Here is a 14,120-nt window from a genome sequence, read left to right on the forward strand (position 1 = left end):
AAGGATACAGTTATGATTAGAGAGAGAGGGAAGGATACAGTTATGATTAGAGAGAGAGGGAAGGATACAGTTATGATTAGAGAGAGAGGGAAGGATACAGTTATGATTAGAGAGAGAGGGAAGGATACAGTTATGAGGAGAGAGAGAGGGAAGGATACAGTTATGAGGAGAGAGAGGGAAGGATACAGTTATGATTAGAGAGAGAGGGAAGGATACAGTTATGATTAGAGAGAGAGGGAAGGATACAGTTATGATTAGAGAGAGAGGGAAGGATACAGTTATGATTAGAGAGAGAGGGAAGGATACAGTTATGAGGAGAGAGAGAGAGGGGGGGATACAGTTATGATTAGAGAGAGAGAGGGAAGGATACAGTTATGATTAGAGAGAGGGAAGGATACAGTTATGATTAGAGAGAGAGGGAAGGATACAGTTATGATTAGAGAGAGAGGGAAGGATACAGTTATGAGGAGAGAGAGAGGGGGGGATACAGTTATGAGGAGAGAGAGAGAGGGGGATACAGTTATGATTAGAGAGAGAGGGAAGGATACAGTTATGATTAGAGAGAGAGGGAAGGATACAGTTATGATTAGAGAGAGAGGGAAGGATACAGTTATGAGAGAGAGAGAGAGGAGGGAAGGATACAGTTATGATTAGAGAGAGAGAGGGAAGGATACAGTTATGATTAGAGAGAGAGGGAAGGATACAGTTATGATTAGAGAGAGAGGGAAGGATATCAGTTATGATTAGAGAGAGAGGGGAGGATACAGTTATGAGGAGAGAGAGAGGGAAGGATACAGTTATGAGGAGAGAGAGAGGGAAGGATACAATTATGAGGAGAGAGAGAGAGGGGGATACAGTTATGAGGAGAGAGAGGGAAGGATACAGTTATGATTAGAGAGAGAGGGAAGGATAGAGTTATGAGGAGAGAGAGGGAAGGATACAGTTATGAGGAGAGAGAGAGGGAAGGATACAATTATGAGGAGAGAGAGAGAGGGGGATACAGTTATGATTAGAGAGAGAGGGAAGGATACAATTATGAGGAGAGAGAGAGAGGGGGATACAGTTATGATTAGAGAGAGAGGGAAGGATACAGTTATGAGGAGAGAGAGAGGGAAGGATACAGTTATGAGGAGAGAGAGAGGGAAGGATACAGTTATGAGGAGAGAGAGAGGGAAGGATACAATTATGAGGAGAGAGAGGGAAGGATACAGTTATGAAGAGAGAGAGAGGGAAGGATACAGTTATGAGGAGAGAGAGAGAGGGAAGGATACAGTTATGATTAGAGAGAGAGAGGGAAGGATACAGTTATGATTAGAGAGAGAGAGGGAAGGATACAGTTATGATTAGAGAGAGAGGGAAGGATACAGTTATGATTAGAGAGAGAGGGAAGGATACAGTTATGATTAGAGAGAGGGAAGGATACAGTTATGATTAGAGAGAGAGGGGATACAGTTATGAGGAGAGAGAGAGGGAAGGATACAATTATGAGGAGAGAGAGAGAGGGGGATACAGTTATGAGGAGAGAGAGAGGGGGATACAGTTATGAGGAGAGAGAGAGGGAAGGATACAATTATGAGGAGAGAGAGAGAGGGAAGGATACAGTTATGATTAGAGAGAGAGGGAAGGATACAGTTATGAGGAGAGAGAGAGAGAGGGGGATACAGTTATGATTAGAGAGAGGGAAGGATACAGTTATGATTAGAGAGAGGGAAGGATACAGTTATGATTAGAGAGAGAGGGAAGGATACAGTTATGAATTAGAGAGAGAGGAAGGATACAGTTATGAGGAGAGAGAGAGGGGGGGGGATACAGTTATGAGGAGAGAGAGAGAGGGGGATACAGTTATGATTAGAGAGAGAGGGAAGGATACAGTTATGATTAGAGAGAGAGGGAAGGATACAGTTATGATTAGAGAGAGAGGGAAGGATACAGTTATGAGGAGAGAGAGAGAGGGAAGGATACAGTTATGAGGAGAGAGAGAGAGGGAAGGATACAGTTATGATTAGAGAGAGAGAGGGAAGGATACAGTTATGATTAGAGAGAGAGGGAAGGATACAGTTATGATTAGAGAGAGAGGGAAGGATACAGTTATGATTAGAGAGAGAGGGAAGGATACAGTTATGAGGAGAGAGAGAGGGAAGGATACAGTTATGAGGAGAGAGAGAGGGAAGGATACAATTATGAGGAGAGAGAGAGAGGGGGATACAGTTATGAGGAGAGAGAGGGAAGGATACAGTTATGATTAGAGAGAGAGGGAAGGATACAGTTATGAGGAGAGAGAGGGAAGGATACAGTTATGATTAGAGAGAGAGGGAAGGATACAGTTATGAGGAGAGAGAGAGGGAAGGATACAATTATGAGGAGAGAGAGAGAGGGGGATACAGTTATGATTAGAGAGAGAGGGAAGGATACAGTTATGAGGAGAGAGAGAAGGATACAGTTATGAGGAGAGAGAGAGGGAAGGATACAGTTATGATTAGAGAGAGAGAGAGGGAAGGATACAGTTATGATTAGAGAGAGAGGGGGATACAGTTATGAGGAGAGAGAGAGGGAAGGATACAATTATGAGGAGAGAGAGGGAAGGATACAGTTATGAAGAGAGAGAGAGGGAAGGATACAGTTATGAGGAGAGAGAGAGAGGGAAGGATACAGTTATGATTAGAGAGAGAGAGGGAAGGATACAGTTATGATTAGAGAGAGAGGGAAGGATACAGTTATGATTAGAGAGAGAGGGAAGGATACAGTTATGATTAGAGAGAGAGAGAGGGAAGGATACAGTTATGATTAGAGAGAGAGGGGGATACAGTTATGAGGAGAGAGAGAGGGAAGGATACAATTATGAGGAGAGAGAGAGAGGGGGATACAGTTATGAGGAGAGAGAGAGGGGGATACAGTTATGAGGAGAGAGAGAGGGAAGGATACAATTATGAGGAGAGAGAGAGAGGGAAGGATACAGTTATGATTAGAGAGAGAGGGAAGGATACAGTTATGAGGAGAGAGAGAGAGAGGGGGATACAGTTATGATTAGAGAGAGAGAGAGGGAAGGATACAGTTATGATTAGAGAGAGGGAAGGATACAGTTATGATTAGAGAGAGAGGGAAGGATACAGTTATGATTAGAGAGAGAGGGAAGGATACAGTTATGAGGAGAGAGAGAGGGGGGGGGATACAGTTATGAGGAGAGAGAGAGAGGGGGATACAGTTATGATTAGAGAGAGAGGGAAGGATACAGTTATGATTAGAGAGAGAGGGAAGGATACAGTTATGATTAGAGAGAGAGGGAAGGATACAGTTATGAGGAGAGAGAGAGAGGGAAGGATACAGTTATGAGGAGAGAGAGAGAGGGGAAGGATACAGTTATGAGGAGAGAGAGAGAGGGAAGGATACAGTTATGATTAGAGAGAGAGAGGGAAGGATACAGTTATGATTAGAGAGAGAGGGAAGGATACAGTTATGATTAGAGAGAGAGGGAAGGATACAGTTATGATTAGAGAGAGAGGGAAGGATACAGTTATGAGGAGAGAGAGAGGGAAGGATACAGTTATGAGGAGAGAGAGAGGGAAGGATACAATTATGAGGAGAGAGAGAGAGAGGGGGATACAGTTATGAGGAGAGAGAGGGAAGGATACAGTTATGATTAGAGAGAGAGGGAAGGATACAGTTATGAGGAGAGAGAGGGAAGGATACAGTTATGATTAGAGAGAGAGGGAAGGATACAGTTATGAGGAGAGAGAGAGGGAAGGATACAATTATGAGGAGAGAGAGAGAGGGGGATACAGTTATGATTAGAGAGAGAGGGAAGGATACAGTTATGAGGAGAGAGAGAGGGAAGGATACAGTTATGAGGAGAGAGAGAGGGAAGGATACAGTTATGAGGAGAGAGAGAGGGAAGGATACAATTATGAGGAGAGAGAGGGAAGGATACAGTTATGAAGAGAGAGAGAGGGAAGGATACAGTTATGAGGAGAGAGAGAGAGGGAAGGATACAGTTATGATTAGAGAGAGAGAGGGAAGGATACAGTTATGATTAGAGAGAGAGGGAAGGATACAGTTATGATTAGAGAGAGAGGGAAGGATACAGTTATGATTAGAGAGAGAGAGAGGGAAGGATACAGTTATGATTAGAGAGAGAGGGGGATACAGTTATGAGGAGAGAGAGAGGGAAGGATACAATTATGAGGAGAGAGAGAGAGGGGGATACAGTTATGAGGAGAGAGAGAGGGGGATACAGTTATGAGGAGAGAGAGAGGGAAGGATACAATTATGAGGAGAGAGAGAGAGGGGGATACAGTTATGAGGAGAGAGAGAGGGAAGGATACAGTTATGATTAGAGAGAGAGGGAAGGATACAGTTATGAGGAGAGAGAGAGAGGGAAGGATACAGTTATGATTAGAGAGAGAGGGGGATACAGTTATGAGGAGAGAGAGAGGGAAGGATACAATTATGAGGAGAGAGAGAGAGGGGGATACAGTTATGAGGAGAGAGAGAGGGAAGGATACAGTTATGATTAGAGAGAGAGGGAAGGATACAGTTATGAGGAGAGAGAGAGAGGGGGATACAGTTATGAGGAGAGAGAGAGGGAAGGATACAGTTATGATTAGAGAGAGAGGGAAGGATACAGTTATGAGGAGAGAGAGAGAGGGAAGGATACAGTTATGATTAGAGAGAGAGGGGGATACAGTTATGAGGAGAGAGAGAGGGAAGGATACAATTATGAGGAGAGAGAGAGGGGGATACAGTTATGAGGAGAGAGAGAGAGAAGGATAAAGTTATGATTAGAGAGAGAGGGAAGGATACAGTTATGATTAGAGAGAGAGGGAAGGATACAGTTATGATTAGAGAGAGAGGGGGATACAGTTATGAGGAGAGAGAGAGGGAAGGATACAATTATGAGGAGAGAGAGAGAGGGGGATACAGTTATGATTAGAGAGAGAGAGATGACAATATAAATGCTGGTAGGGGGCCGAGGTGCCCAAATGGCCAACCCTGTATCTCAGACAGACTCTGTTTCTCTCGGCAGGAGAGCGTGCCATCTCTCAGCTATCTCAGCATGGCCGCCATCTTTGGCTTTGTGGCCTTCTTTGAGATTGGCCCTGGCCCAATTCCATGGTTCATTGTGGCGGAGCTGTTTAGCCAGGGCCCCCGGCCGGCTGCCATGGCGATTGCAGGTTGTACCAACTGGACCTCAAACTTCATCATAGGAATGGGCTTCCAGTACGTGGCGGTAAGTGGCAGTTAGGAGCCCTAGGTAGTGGCACAGTGGGGGGCATTACGGCATGTAGCCAAGGGCGTATAGGAGTGGCTATTGCGGAAAAATGCAACGTTTCGAGGCTTTGACAAAGGGGCAGTTCTTGCCTCGAAACGTTGCATTTTTCCGCAATAAAGATTTTTAAGGGCTCAGTCCCGTCGGAAGCTCCTGAGTGCCGTTTGTTTGTCTGGAGTTTGTGGAGGGGGTGCCGGTCCCCCTGAGCATTGTGCACCGAGCGGTGAGTGATTGTTGGGGAGCTAAGGGTGTGCGGGTGAAGGTTCAATTTGTACTAGTGCTAATGGGAAGCCATTTTAGGAAGTGCCTATGGGAGTGGCTATAGGGAGTGGGTATGGGGTGAGGCTGTGGGAGTGGCTGTAGGGAGTGGGTATGGGACTGGATATAGGGAGTGGGTATGGGGAGTGGTATGGGAGTGGCTATAGGGAGTGGCTATAGGGAGTGGGTATGGGGAGTGGTATGGGAGTGGCTATAGGGAGTGGGTATGGGAGTGGTATGGGAGTGGCTATAGGGAGTGGGTATGGGAGTGGCTGTAGGGAGTGGCTATGGGAGTGGCTATAGGGAGTGGGTATGGGGAGTGGTATGGGAGTGGCTGTAGGGAGTGGGTATGGGACTGGATATAAGGAGTGGCTATAGGGAGTGGGTATGGGGAGTGGTATGGGAGTGGCTGTAGGGAGTGGGTATGGGACTGGATATAGGGAGTGGCTGTAGGGAGTGGGTATGGGACTGGATATAGGGAGTGGCTATAGGGAGTGGGTTTGGGGAGTGGTATGGGAGTGGCTATAGGGAGTGGCTATAGGGAGTGGGTATGGGGAGTGGTATGGGAGTGGCTGTAGGGAGTGGGTATGGGACTGGATATAGGGAGTGGCTATAGGGAGTGGGTATGGGGAGTGGGTATGGGAGTGGCTATAGGGAGTGAGTATGGGACTGGATATAGGGAGTGGCTATAGGGAGTGGGTTTGGGGAGTGGTATGGGAGTGGCTATAGGGAGTGGCTATAGGGAGTGGGTATGGGGAGTGGTATGGGAGTGGCTGTAGGGAGTGGGTATGGGACTGGATATAGGGAGTGGCTATAGGGAGTGGCTATAGGGAGTGGGTATGGGGAGTGGTATGGGAGTGGCTGTAGGGAGTGGGTATGGGACTGGATATAAGGAGTGGCTATAGGGAGTGGGTATGGGGAGTGGCTATAGGGAGTGGGTATGGGGAGAGGCTGTGGGAGTGGCTATAGGGAGTGGGTATGGGGAGTGGTATGGGAGTGGCTATAGGGAGTGGGTATGGGGAGTGGGTATGGGGAGTGGCTATAGGGAGTGGGTATGGGGAGTGGTATGGGAGTGGCTGTAGGGAGTGGGTATGGGACTGGATATAGGGAGTGGCTATAGGGAGTGGGTATGGGGAGTGTCTATAGGGAGTGGGTATGGGGAGTGGGTATGGGGAGTGGGTATGGGGAGAGGCTGTGGGAGTGGCTATAGGGAGTGGGTATGGGACTGGATATAGGGAGTGGCTATAGGGAGTGGGTATGGGGAGTGGCTATAGGGAGTGGCTATAGGGAGTGGGTATGGGGAGTGTCTATAGGGAGTGGGTATGGGGAGTGTCTATAGGGAGTGTCTATAGGGAGTGGCTATAGGGAGTGGCTATAGGGAGTGGGTATGGGGAGTGTCTATAGGGAGTGGGTATGGGGAGAGGCTGTGGGAGTGGCTATAGGGAGTGGGTATGGGACTGGATATAGGGAGTGGCTATAGGGAGTGGCTATAGGGAGTGGGTATGGGGAGTGTCTATAGGGAGTGGGTATGGGGAGTGGGTATGGGGAGAGGCTGTGGGAGTGGCTATAGGGAGTGGGTATGGGACTGGATATAGGGAGTGGCTATAGGGAGTGGGTATGTGGAGTGGTATGGGAGTGGCTGTAGGGAGTGGGTATGGGACTGGATATAGGGAGTGGGTATGGGGAGTGGGTATGGGAGTGGCTATACAGAGTGGGTATGGGAGTGGCTATAGGGAGTGGGTATGGGGAGTGAGTATGGGACTGGATATAAGGAGTGGCTATAGGGAGTGGGTATGGAACTGGATATAAGGAGTGGCTATAGGGAGTGGGTATGGGAGTGGCTATAGGGAGTGGGTATGGGGAGTGAGTATGGGACTGGATATAGGGAGTGGCTATAGGGAGTGGGTATGGGACTGGATATAAGGAGTGGCTATAGGGAGTGGGTATGGGAGTGGCTATAGGGAGTGGGTATGGGGAGTGGGTATGGGGAGTGGTATGGGAGTGGCTGTAGGGAGTGGGTATGGGACTGGATATAGGGAGTGGCTATAGGGAGTGGGTATGGGGAGTGGCTATAGGGAGTGGGTATGGGAGTGGCTATAGGGAGTGGGTATGGGGAGTGGTATGGGAGTGGGTATGGGGAGTGGTATGGGAGTGGCTATAGGGAGTGGGTATGGGACTGGATATAGGGAGTGGGTATGGGAGTGGCTATAGGGAGTGGGTATGGGGAGTGGTATGGGAGTGGCTGTAGGGAGTGGGTATGGGACTGGATATAAGGAGTGGCTATAGGGAGTGGGTATGGGGAGTGGTATGGGAGTGGCTGTAGGGAGTGGGTATGGGACTGGATATAAGGAGTGGCTATAGGGAGTGGGTATGGGAGTGGCTATAGGAGTGGGGTATGGGAGTGGCTGTAGGGAGTGGGTATGGGACTGGATATAAGGAGTGGCTATAGGGAGTGGGTATAGGGAGTGGGTATGGGGAGAGGCTGTGGGAGTGGCTATAGGGAGTGGGTATAGGGAGTGGGTATAGGGAGTGGGTATGGGGAGAGGCTGTGGGAGTGGCTATAGGGAGTGGCTATAGGGAGTGGGTATGGGGAGTGGCTATAGGAGTGGGTATGGGGAGTGGCTATAGGGAGTGGGTATGGGGAGTGGCTATAGGGAGTGGGTATGGGGAGTGGGTATGGGAGTGGCTGTAGGGAGTGGGTATGGGACTGGATATAAGGAGTGGCTATAGGGAGTGGGTATGGGAGTGGCTATAGGGAGTGGCTATAGGGAGTGGGTATGGGACTGGATATAGGGAGTGGGTATGGGAGTGGCTATAGGAGTGGGTATGGGAGTGGTATGGGAGTGGCTGTAGGGAGTGGGTATGGGACTGGATATAAGGAGTGGCTATAGGGAGTGGGTATGGGGAGTGGTATGGGAGTGGCTGTAGGGAGTGGGTATGGGACTGGATATAAGGAGTGGCTATAGGGAGTGGGTATGGGGAGTGGCTATAGGGAGTGGGTATGGGAGTGGCTGTAGGGAGTGGGTATGGGACTGGATATAAGGAGTGGCTATAGGGAGTGGGTATAGGGAGTGGGTATGGGGAGAGGCTGTGGGAGTGGCTATAGGGAGTGGGTATAGGGAGTGGGTATGGGGAGAGGCTGTGGGAGTGGCTATAGGGAGTGGCTATAGGGAGTGGGTATGGGGAGTGGCTATAGGGAGTGGGTATGGGGAGTGGCTATAGGGAGTGGGTATGGGGAGTGGCTATAGGGAGTGGGTATGGGGAGTGGGTATGGGAGTGGCTGTAGGGAGTGGGTATGGGACTGGATATAAGGAGTGGCTATAGGGAGTGGGTATAGGGAGTGGGTATGGGGAGAGGCTGTGGGAGTGGCTATAGGGAGTGGGTATGGGGAGAGGCTGTGGGAGTGGCTATAGGGAGTGGGGTATGGGGAGTGGCTATAGGGAGTGGGTATGGGAGTGGCTATAGGGAGTGGGTATGGGGAGTGGTATGGGAGTGGCTATAGGGAGTGGCTATAGGGAGTGGGTATGGGGAGTGGCTATAGGGAGTGGGTATGGGGAGTGGCTATAGGGAGTGGGTATGGGGAGTGGCTGTAGGGAGTGGCTATAGGGAGTGGGTATGGGGAGAGGCTGTGGGAGTGGCTATAGGGAGTGGCTATAGGGAGTGGCTATAGGGAGTGGGTATGGGGAGTGGCTGTAGGGAGTGAGTATGGAACTGGATATAGGGAGTGGCTATAGGGAGTGGCTATAGGGAGTGGCTGTAGGGAGTGGCTGTAGGGAGTGGGTATGGGGAGTGAGTATGGGACTGGATATAGGGAGTGGGTATGGGGAGTGGTATGGGGAGTGGTATGGGACTGGATATAGGGAGTGGGTATGGGGAGTGGGTATGGGAGTGGCTGTAGGGAGTGGTATGGGACTGGATATAGGGAGTGGGTATGGGGAGTGGGTATGGGGAGTGGGTATGGGAGTGGCTGTAGGGAGTGGTATGGGACTGGATATAGGGAGTGGGTATGGGAGTGGGTATGGGAGTGGCTGTAGGAGTGGTATGGGACTGGGTATGGGGAGTGGGTATGGGAGTGGCTGTAGGGAGTGGTATGGGACTGGATATAGGGAGTGGGTATGGGAGTGGCTGTAGGGAGTGGTATGGGACTGGATATAGGGAGTGGGTATGGGAGTGGCTGTAGGGAGTGGTATGGGACTGGATATAGGGAGTGGGTATGGGAGTGGCTGTAGGGAGTGGTATGGGACTGGATATAGGGAGTGGGTATGGGGAGTGGGTATGGGAGTGGCTATAGGGACTGGATATAGGGAGTTGATTTGGGGAGAGGCTGTGGGAGTGGCTATGGGAGACGGTACAATTTGGGCAGTGGGTAAGGGCAGTGGGTATGAGAGTGGCTATGGGAGCTGGTTTGGGGAGTGGCTATGGGAGCTGGTTTGGGGAGTGGCTTGGGGAGTGGCTATAGGGAGTGGGTTTGGGCAGTAGGTGGCACTGAGGAACAGCCACACAAACACAAGTCATTATGACAGTGACAGGAGGGCCAGTAGTTGCCCAGTTGGCCATGTACATACTGTGCCCACTCACGTTCCCTCTCTGTGGCCCCTAGGAGCTGTGTGGCCCTTACGTGTTCCTGCTGTTCGGGGCCTTACTCTTCGCCTTCCTCATCTTCACGTATTTCCGGGTGCCGGAGACTCGGGGCCGATCATTCGATGAGATTTCCCACGCCTTCCGCAGGCGGAACCCGTCTCTGCTGGACCATGAGGTGAAGGCCAGTACGGAGATGGAGAGCCTGGGGGGCCCCGACGACGCATAGGCCCAGCCTGGGGCGGAACATTCAGGCACTGAGCCCTCGGAGCCACCGTACCTTCCTTACAGAGAAGGGACTGAGCGCTAATGGGACTCACTTTCCTGCCTTTGTCCCCCCCAGGGGCAGTATATATGTATGAGGGTGGGGCCTGGGGTACAGTCAGGTATATATTATTATTATTTTATGTACATATATATATATATATATTATTGTTATTATGTGTGCTTCTCACTAGTGCCAAATATATCTGTTATATGAGGAATAAGTCCCGCCTCCTTCGCAAAGGCTACACCTCTTTCCCCACCCCCTGCAGGGTGACACGGTGACACAGTGACACCTGTGGGTACCAACCTGTGCCAGTGCCAAACTGAGGGCCCTTCAGCATGAGAATCCCGCCACTGGGAAATGGCACAACCTGATTGGCCAGGGGGCGTGACCCAACGTGGCACCAGGAATTACTCACTGCGCCTGCGGCCATTGGTCACATGGAGGAACGGCCTGCTGGCATGGAAATGTGGGGGGGGGGGGGACTGATAGCTGTGGCAGGGTGCTGGGAGTTGGCCCTTACCCCCGCAGGGTGACACACAGAGATGCTGTGAGTCGGCCCCTCCCACCGCAGGGCGACACACAGATGCTGGGAGTCGGCCCCTCCCACCACAGGGCGACACACCCAATTGGCTGCCCCAGGTACTGCCAGTAAGATGAATGTGCTGGGCCCCCACATGGAGCTCTGACTTACAGGGAATGCTGGGTAGTTTCACATCCAGGGGTATTTCCCATAGGGCAGTGTTCTCTGATTCTCATTGGCTGCACAGAGCCACCCTGGATCCAGCCTTAAAGGAACAGTAACACTAAAAAATGAAAGAGCGTTAAAGTAATAAAAATATAATGCACTGTTGCCCTGCACTGGCAAAACTGGTGTGTTTGCTACAGTAACCCTACTATAGTTTATATAAATACCCCGCTGTGTAGCCCCGGGGGCAGCCATTCCTGCACTGGCAAAACTGGTGTGTTTGCTACAGTAACCCTACTATAGTTTATATAAATACCCCGCTGTGTAGCCCCGGGGGCAGTCGTTCCTGCACCGGTACAGCTGGGGTGTTTGCTACAGAAACCCTACTATAGTTTATATAAATACCCCGCTGTGTAGCCCCGGGGGCAGCCGTTCCTGCAACTGGTACAAGCTGGGGTGTTTGCTACAGAAACCCTACTATAGTTTATATAAATACCCCGCTGTGTAGCCCCCGGGGCAGCCATTCCTGCACTGGTACAGCTGGGGTGTTTGCTACAGAACCCTACTATAGTTATATAAATACCCCGCTGTGTAAGCCCCGGGGGCAGCCATTCCTGCACTGGTACAGCTGGGGTGTTTGCTACAGAAACCCTACTATAGTTTATATAAATAACCCCGCTGTGTAGCCCCGGGGGCAGCCATTCCTGCACTGGTACAGCTGGGGTGTTTGCTACAGAAACCCTACTATAGTTTATATAAATACCCCGCTGTGTAGCCCCGGGGGCAGCCATTCCTGCACTGGTACAGCTGGGGTGTTTGCTACAGAAACCCTACTATAGTTTATATAAATACCCCGCTGTGTAGCCCCGGGGGCAGCCATTCCTGCACTGGTACAGCTGGGGTGTTTGCTACAGAAACCCTACTATAGTTTATATAAATACCCCGCTGTGTAGCCCCGGGGGCAGCCATTCCTGCACCGGTACAGCTGGGGTGTTTGCTACAGAAACCCTACTATAGTTTATATAAATACCCCGCTGTGGAGCCCCGGGGGGGGAGGCAGCCATTCCTGCACTGGTACAGCTGGGGTGTGTTTGCTACAGAAACCCTACTATAGTTTATATAAATACCCCGCTGTGTAGCCCCGGGGGCAGCCATTCCTGCACTGGTACAGCTGGGGTGTTTGCTACAGAAACCCTACTATAGTTTATATAAATACCCCGCTGTGTAGCCCGGGGGCCAAGCCCATTCCTGCACTGGTACAGCTGGGTGTTTGCTACAGAAACCCTACTATAGTTTATATAAATACCCCGCTGTGTAGCCCCGGGGGCAGCCGTTCCTGCACCGGTTACAGCTGGGGGTGTTTGCTACAGAAACCCTACTATAGTTTATATAAATACCCCGCTGTGTAGCCCCGGGGGGGAGGCAGCCATTCCTGCACTGGTACAGCTGGGGTGTTTGCTACAGAAACCCTACTATAGTTTATATAAATACCCCGCTGTGTAGCCCCGGGGTAGCCATTCCTGCACTGGTACAGCTGGGGTGTTTGCCTACAGAAACCCTACTATAGTTTATATAAATACCCCCGCTGTGTAGCCCCGGGGGCAGCCATTCCTGCACTGGTACAGCTGGGGTGGTTTGCTACAGAAACCCTACTATATGTTTATATAAATACCCCGCTGTGTAGCCCCGGGGGCAGCCATTCCTGCACTGGTACAGCTGGGGTGTTTGCTACAGAAACCCTACTATAGTTTATATAAATACCCCGCTGTGTAGCCCCGGGGGGGAGGCAAGCCATTCCTGCACTGGTACAGCTGGGGTGTTTGCTACAGAAACCCTACTATAGTTTATATAAATCCCCGCTGTGTAGCCCCGGGGGGGGAGGCAGCCATTCCTGCACTGGTACAGCTGGGGTGTTTGCTACAGAAACCCTACTATAGTTTATATAAATACCCCGCTGTGTAGCCCCGGGGGCAGCCGTTCCTGCACTGGTACAGCTGGGGTGTTTGCTACAGAAACCCTACTATAGTTTATATAAATACCCCGCTGTGTAGCCCCGGGGGCAGCCATTCCTGCACTGGTACAGCTGGGGTGTTTGCTACAGAAACCCTACTATAGTTTATATAAATACCCCGCTGTGTAGCCCCGGGGGGGGAGGCAGCCATTCCTGCACTGGTACAGCTGGGGTGTTTGCTACAGAAACCCTACTATAGTTTATATAAATACCCCGCTGTGTAGCCCCGGGGGCAGCCATTCAAGCTGGAAAAAAGGAGAAAAGGCACAGGTTACATAGCAGATAACTAATAAGTCCTGTAGAATACAATAGTGTTCTATCTGTTATCTGCTGTGTGCCTGTGCCTTTTCTCCTTTGAACGGCTGCCCCCGGGGCTACACAGCGGGGTATTTATATAAACTATAGTAGGGTTTCTGTAGCAAACACCCCAGCTGTACCAGTGCAGGAATGGCTGCCCCCGGGGCTACACAGCGGGGTATTTATATAAACTATAGTAGGGTTTCTGTAGCAAACACCCCAGCTGTACCAGTGCAGGAATGGCTGCCCCCGGGGCTACACAGCGGGGTATTTATATAAACTATAGTAGGGTTTCTGTAGCAAACACCCCAGCTGTACCCAGTGCAGGAATGGCTGCCCCGGGGCTACACAGCGGGGTATTTATATAAACTATAGTAGGGTTTCTGTAGCAAACACCCCAGCTGTACCAGTGCAGGAATGGCTGCCCCCGGGGCTACACAGCGGGGTATTTATATAAACTATAGTAGGGTTTCTGTAGCAAACACCCCAGCTGTACCAGTGCAGGAATGGCTGCCCCCGGGGCTACACAGCGGGGTATTTATATAAACTATAGTAGGGTTTCTGAAGTAAACACACAACTTTTACCAGTGCAGGCAGCAGCACATTATATTTTAGTTACTTTTATACACTTTCATTTTTTGGTGTTACTGTTCCTTTAACCAGATCAGATCATTTCTCCACAGATCCGTTACCCAGCAGCGCCCCCTACCTGAGGAGCTGCCTGCCGGAACCCCAATGCACTCTGGGAGGCTGAGCA

The 14,120-nt window shown here is 50.5% G+C and overlaps 1 protein-coding gene across 1 annotated transcript in view; it reads left to right on the forward strand.

The window, feature by feature from the left end:
- The window catches only part of slc2a4 (solute carrier family 2 member 4), a 44,546-nt gene extending 33,959 nt beyond the window's left edge, over nt 1-10,587 (forward strand). The window contains exons 10-11 of the mRNA XM_031899653.1: nt 5,021-5,224; nt 10,122-10,587. Coding sequence (XP_031755513.1) covers nt 5,021-5,224; nt 10,122-10,328 — 411 coding nt within the window. The 3' untranslated portion in view covers nt 10,329-10,587. The remainder of the gene's footprint in view (nt 1-5,020; nt 5,225-10,121) is intronic.
- Nucleotides 10,588-14,120: the final 3,533 nt, after the last annotated feature.

Source organism: Xenopus tropicalis, chromosome 3 (assembly GCF_000004195.4).
Source record: "Xenopus tropicalis strain Nigerian chromosome 3, UCB_Xtro_10.0, whole genome shotgun sequence".
Taxonomy (NCBI): Eukaryota; Metazoa; Chordata; class Amphibia; order Anura; family Pipidae; genus Xenopus; species Xenopus tropicalis.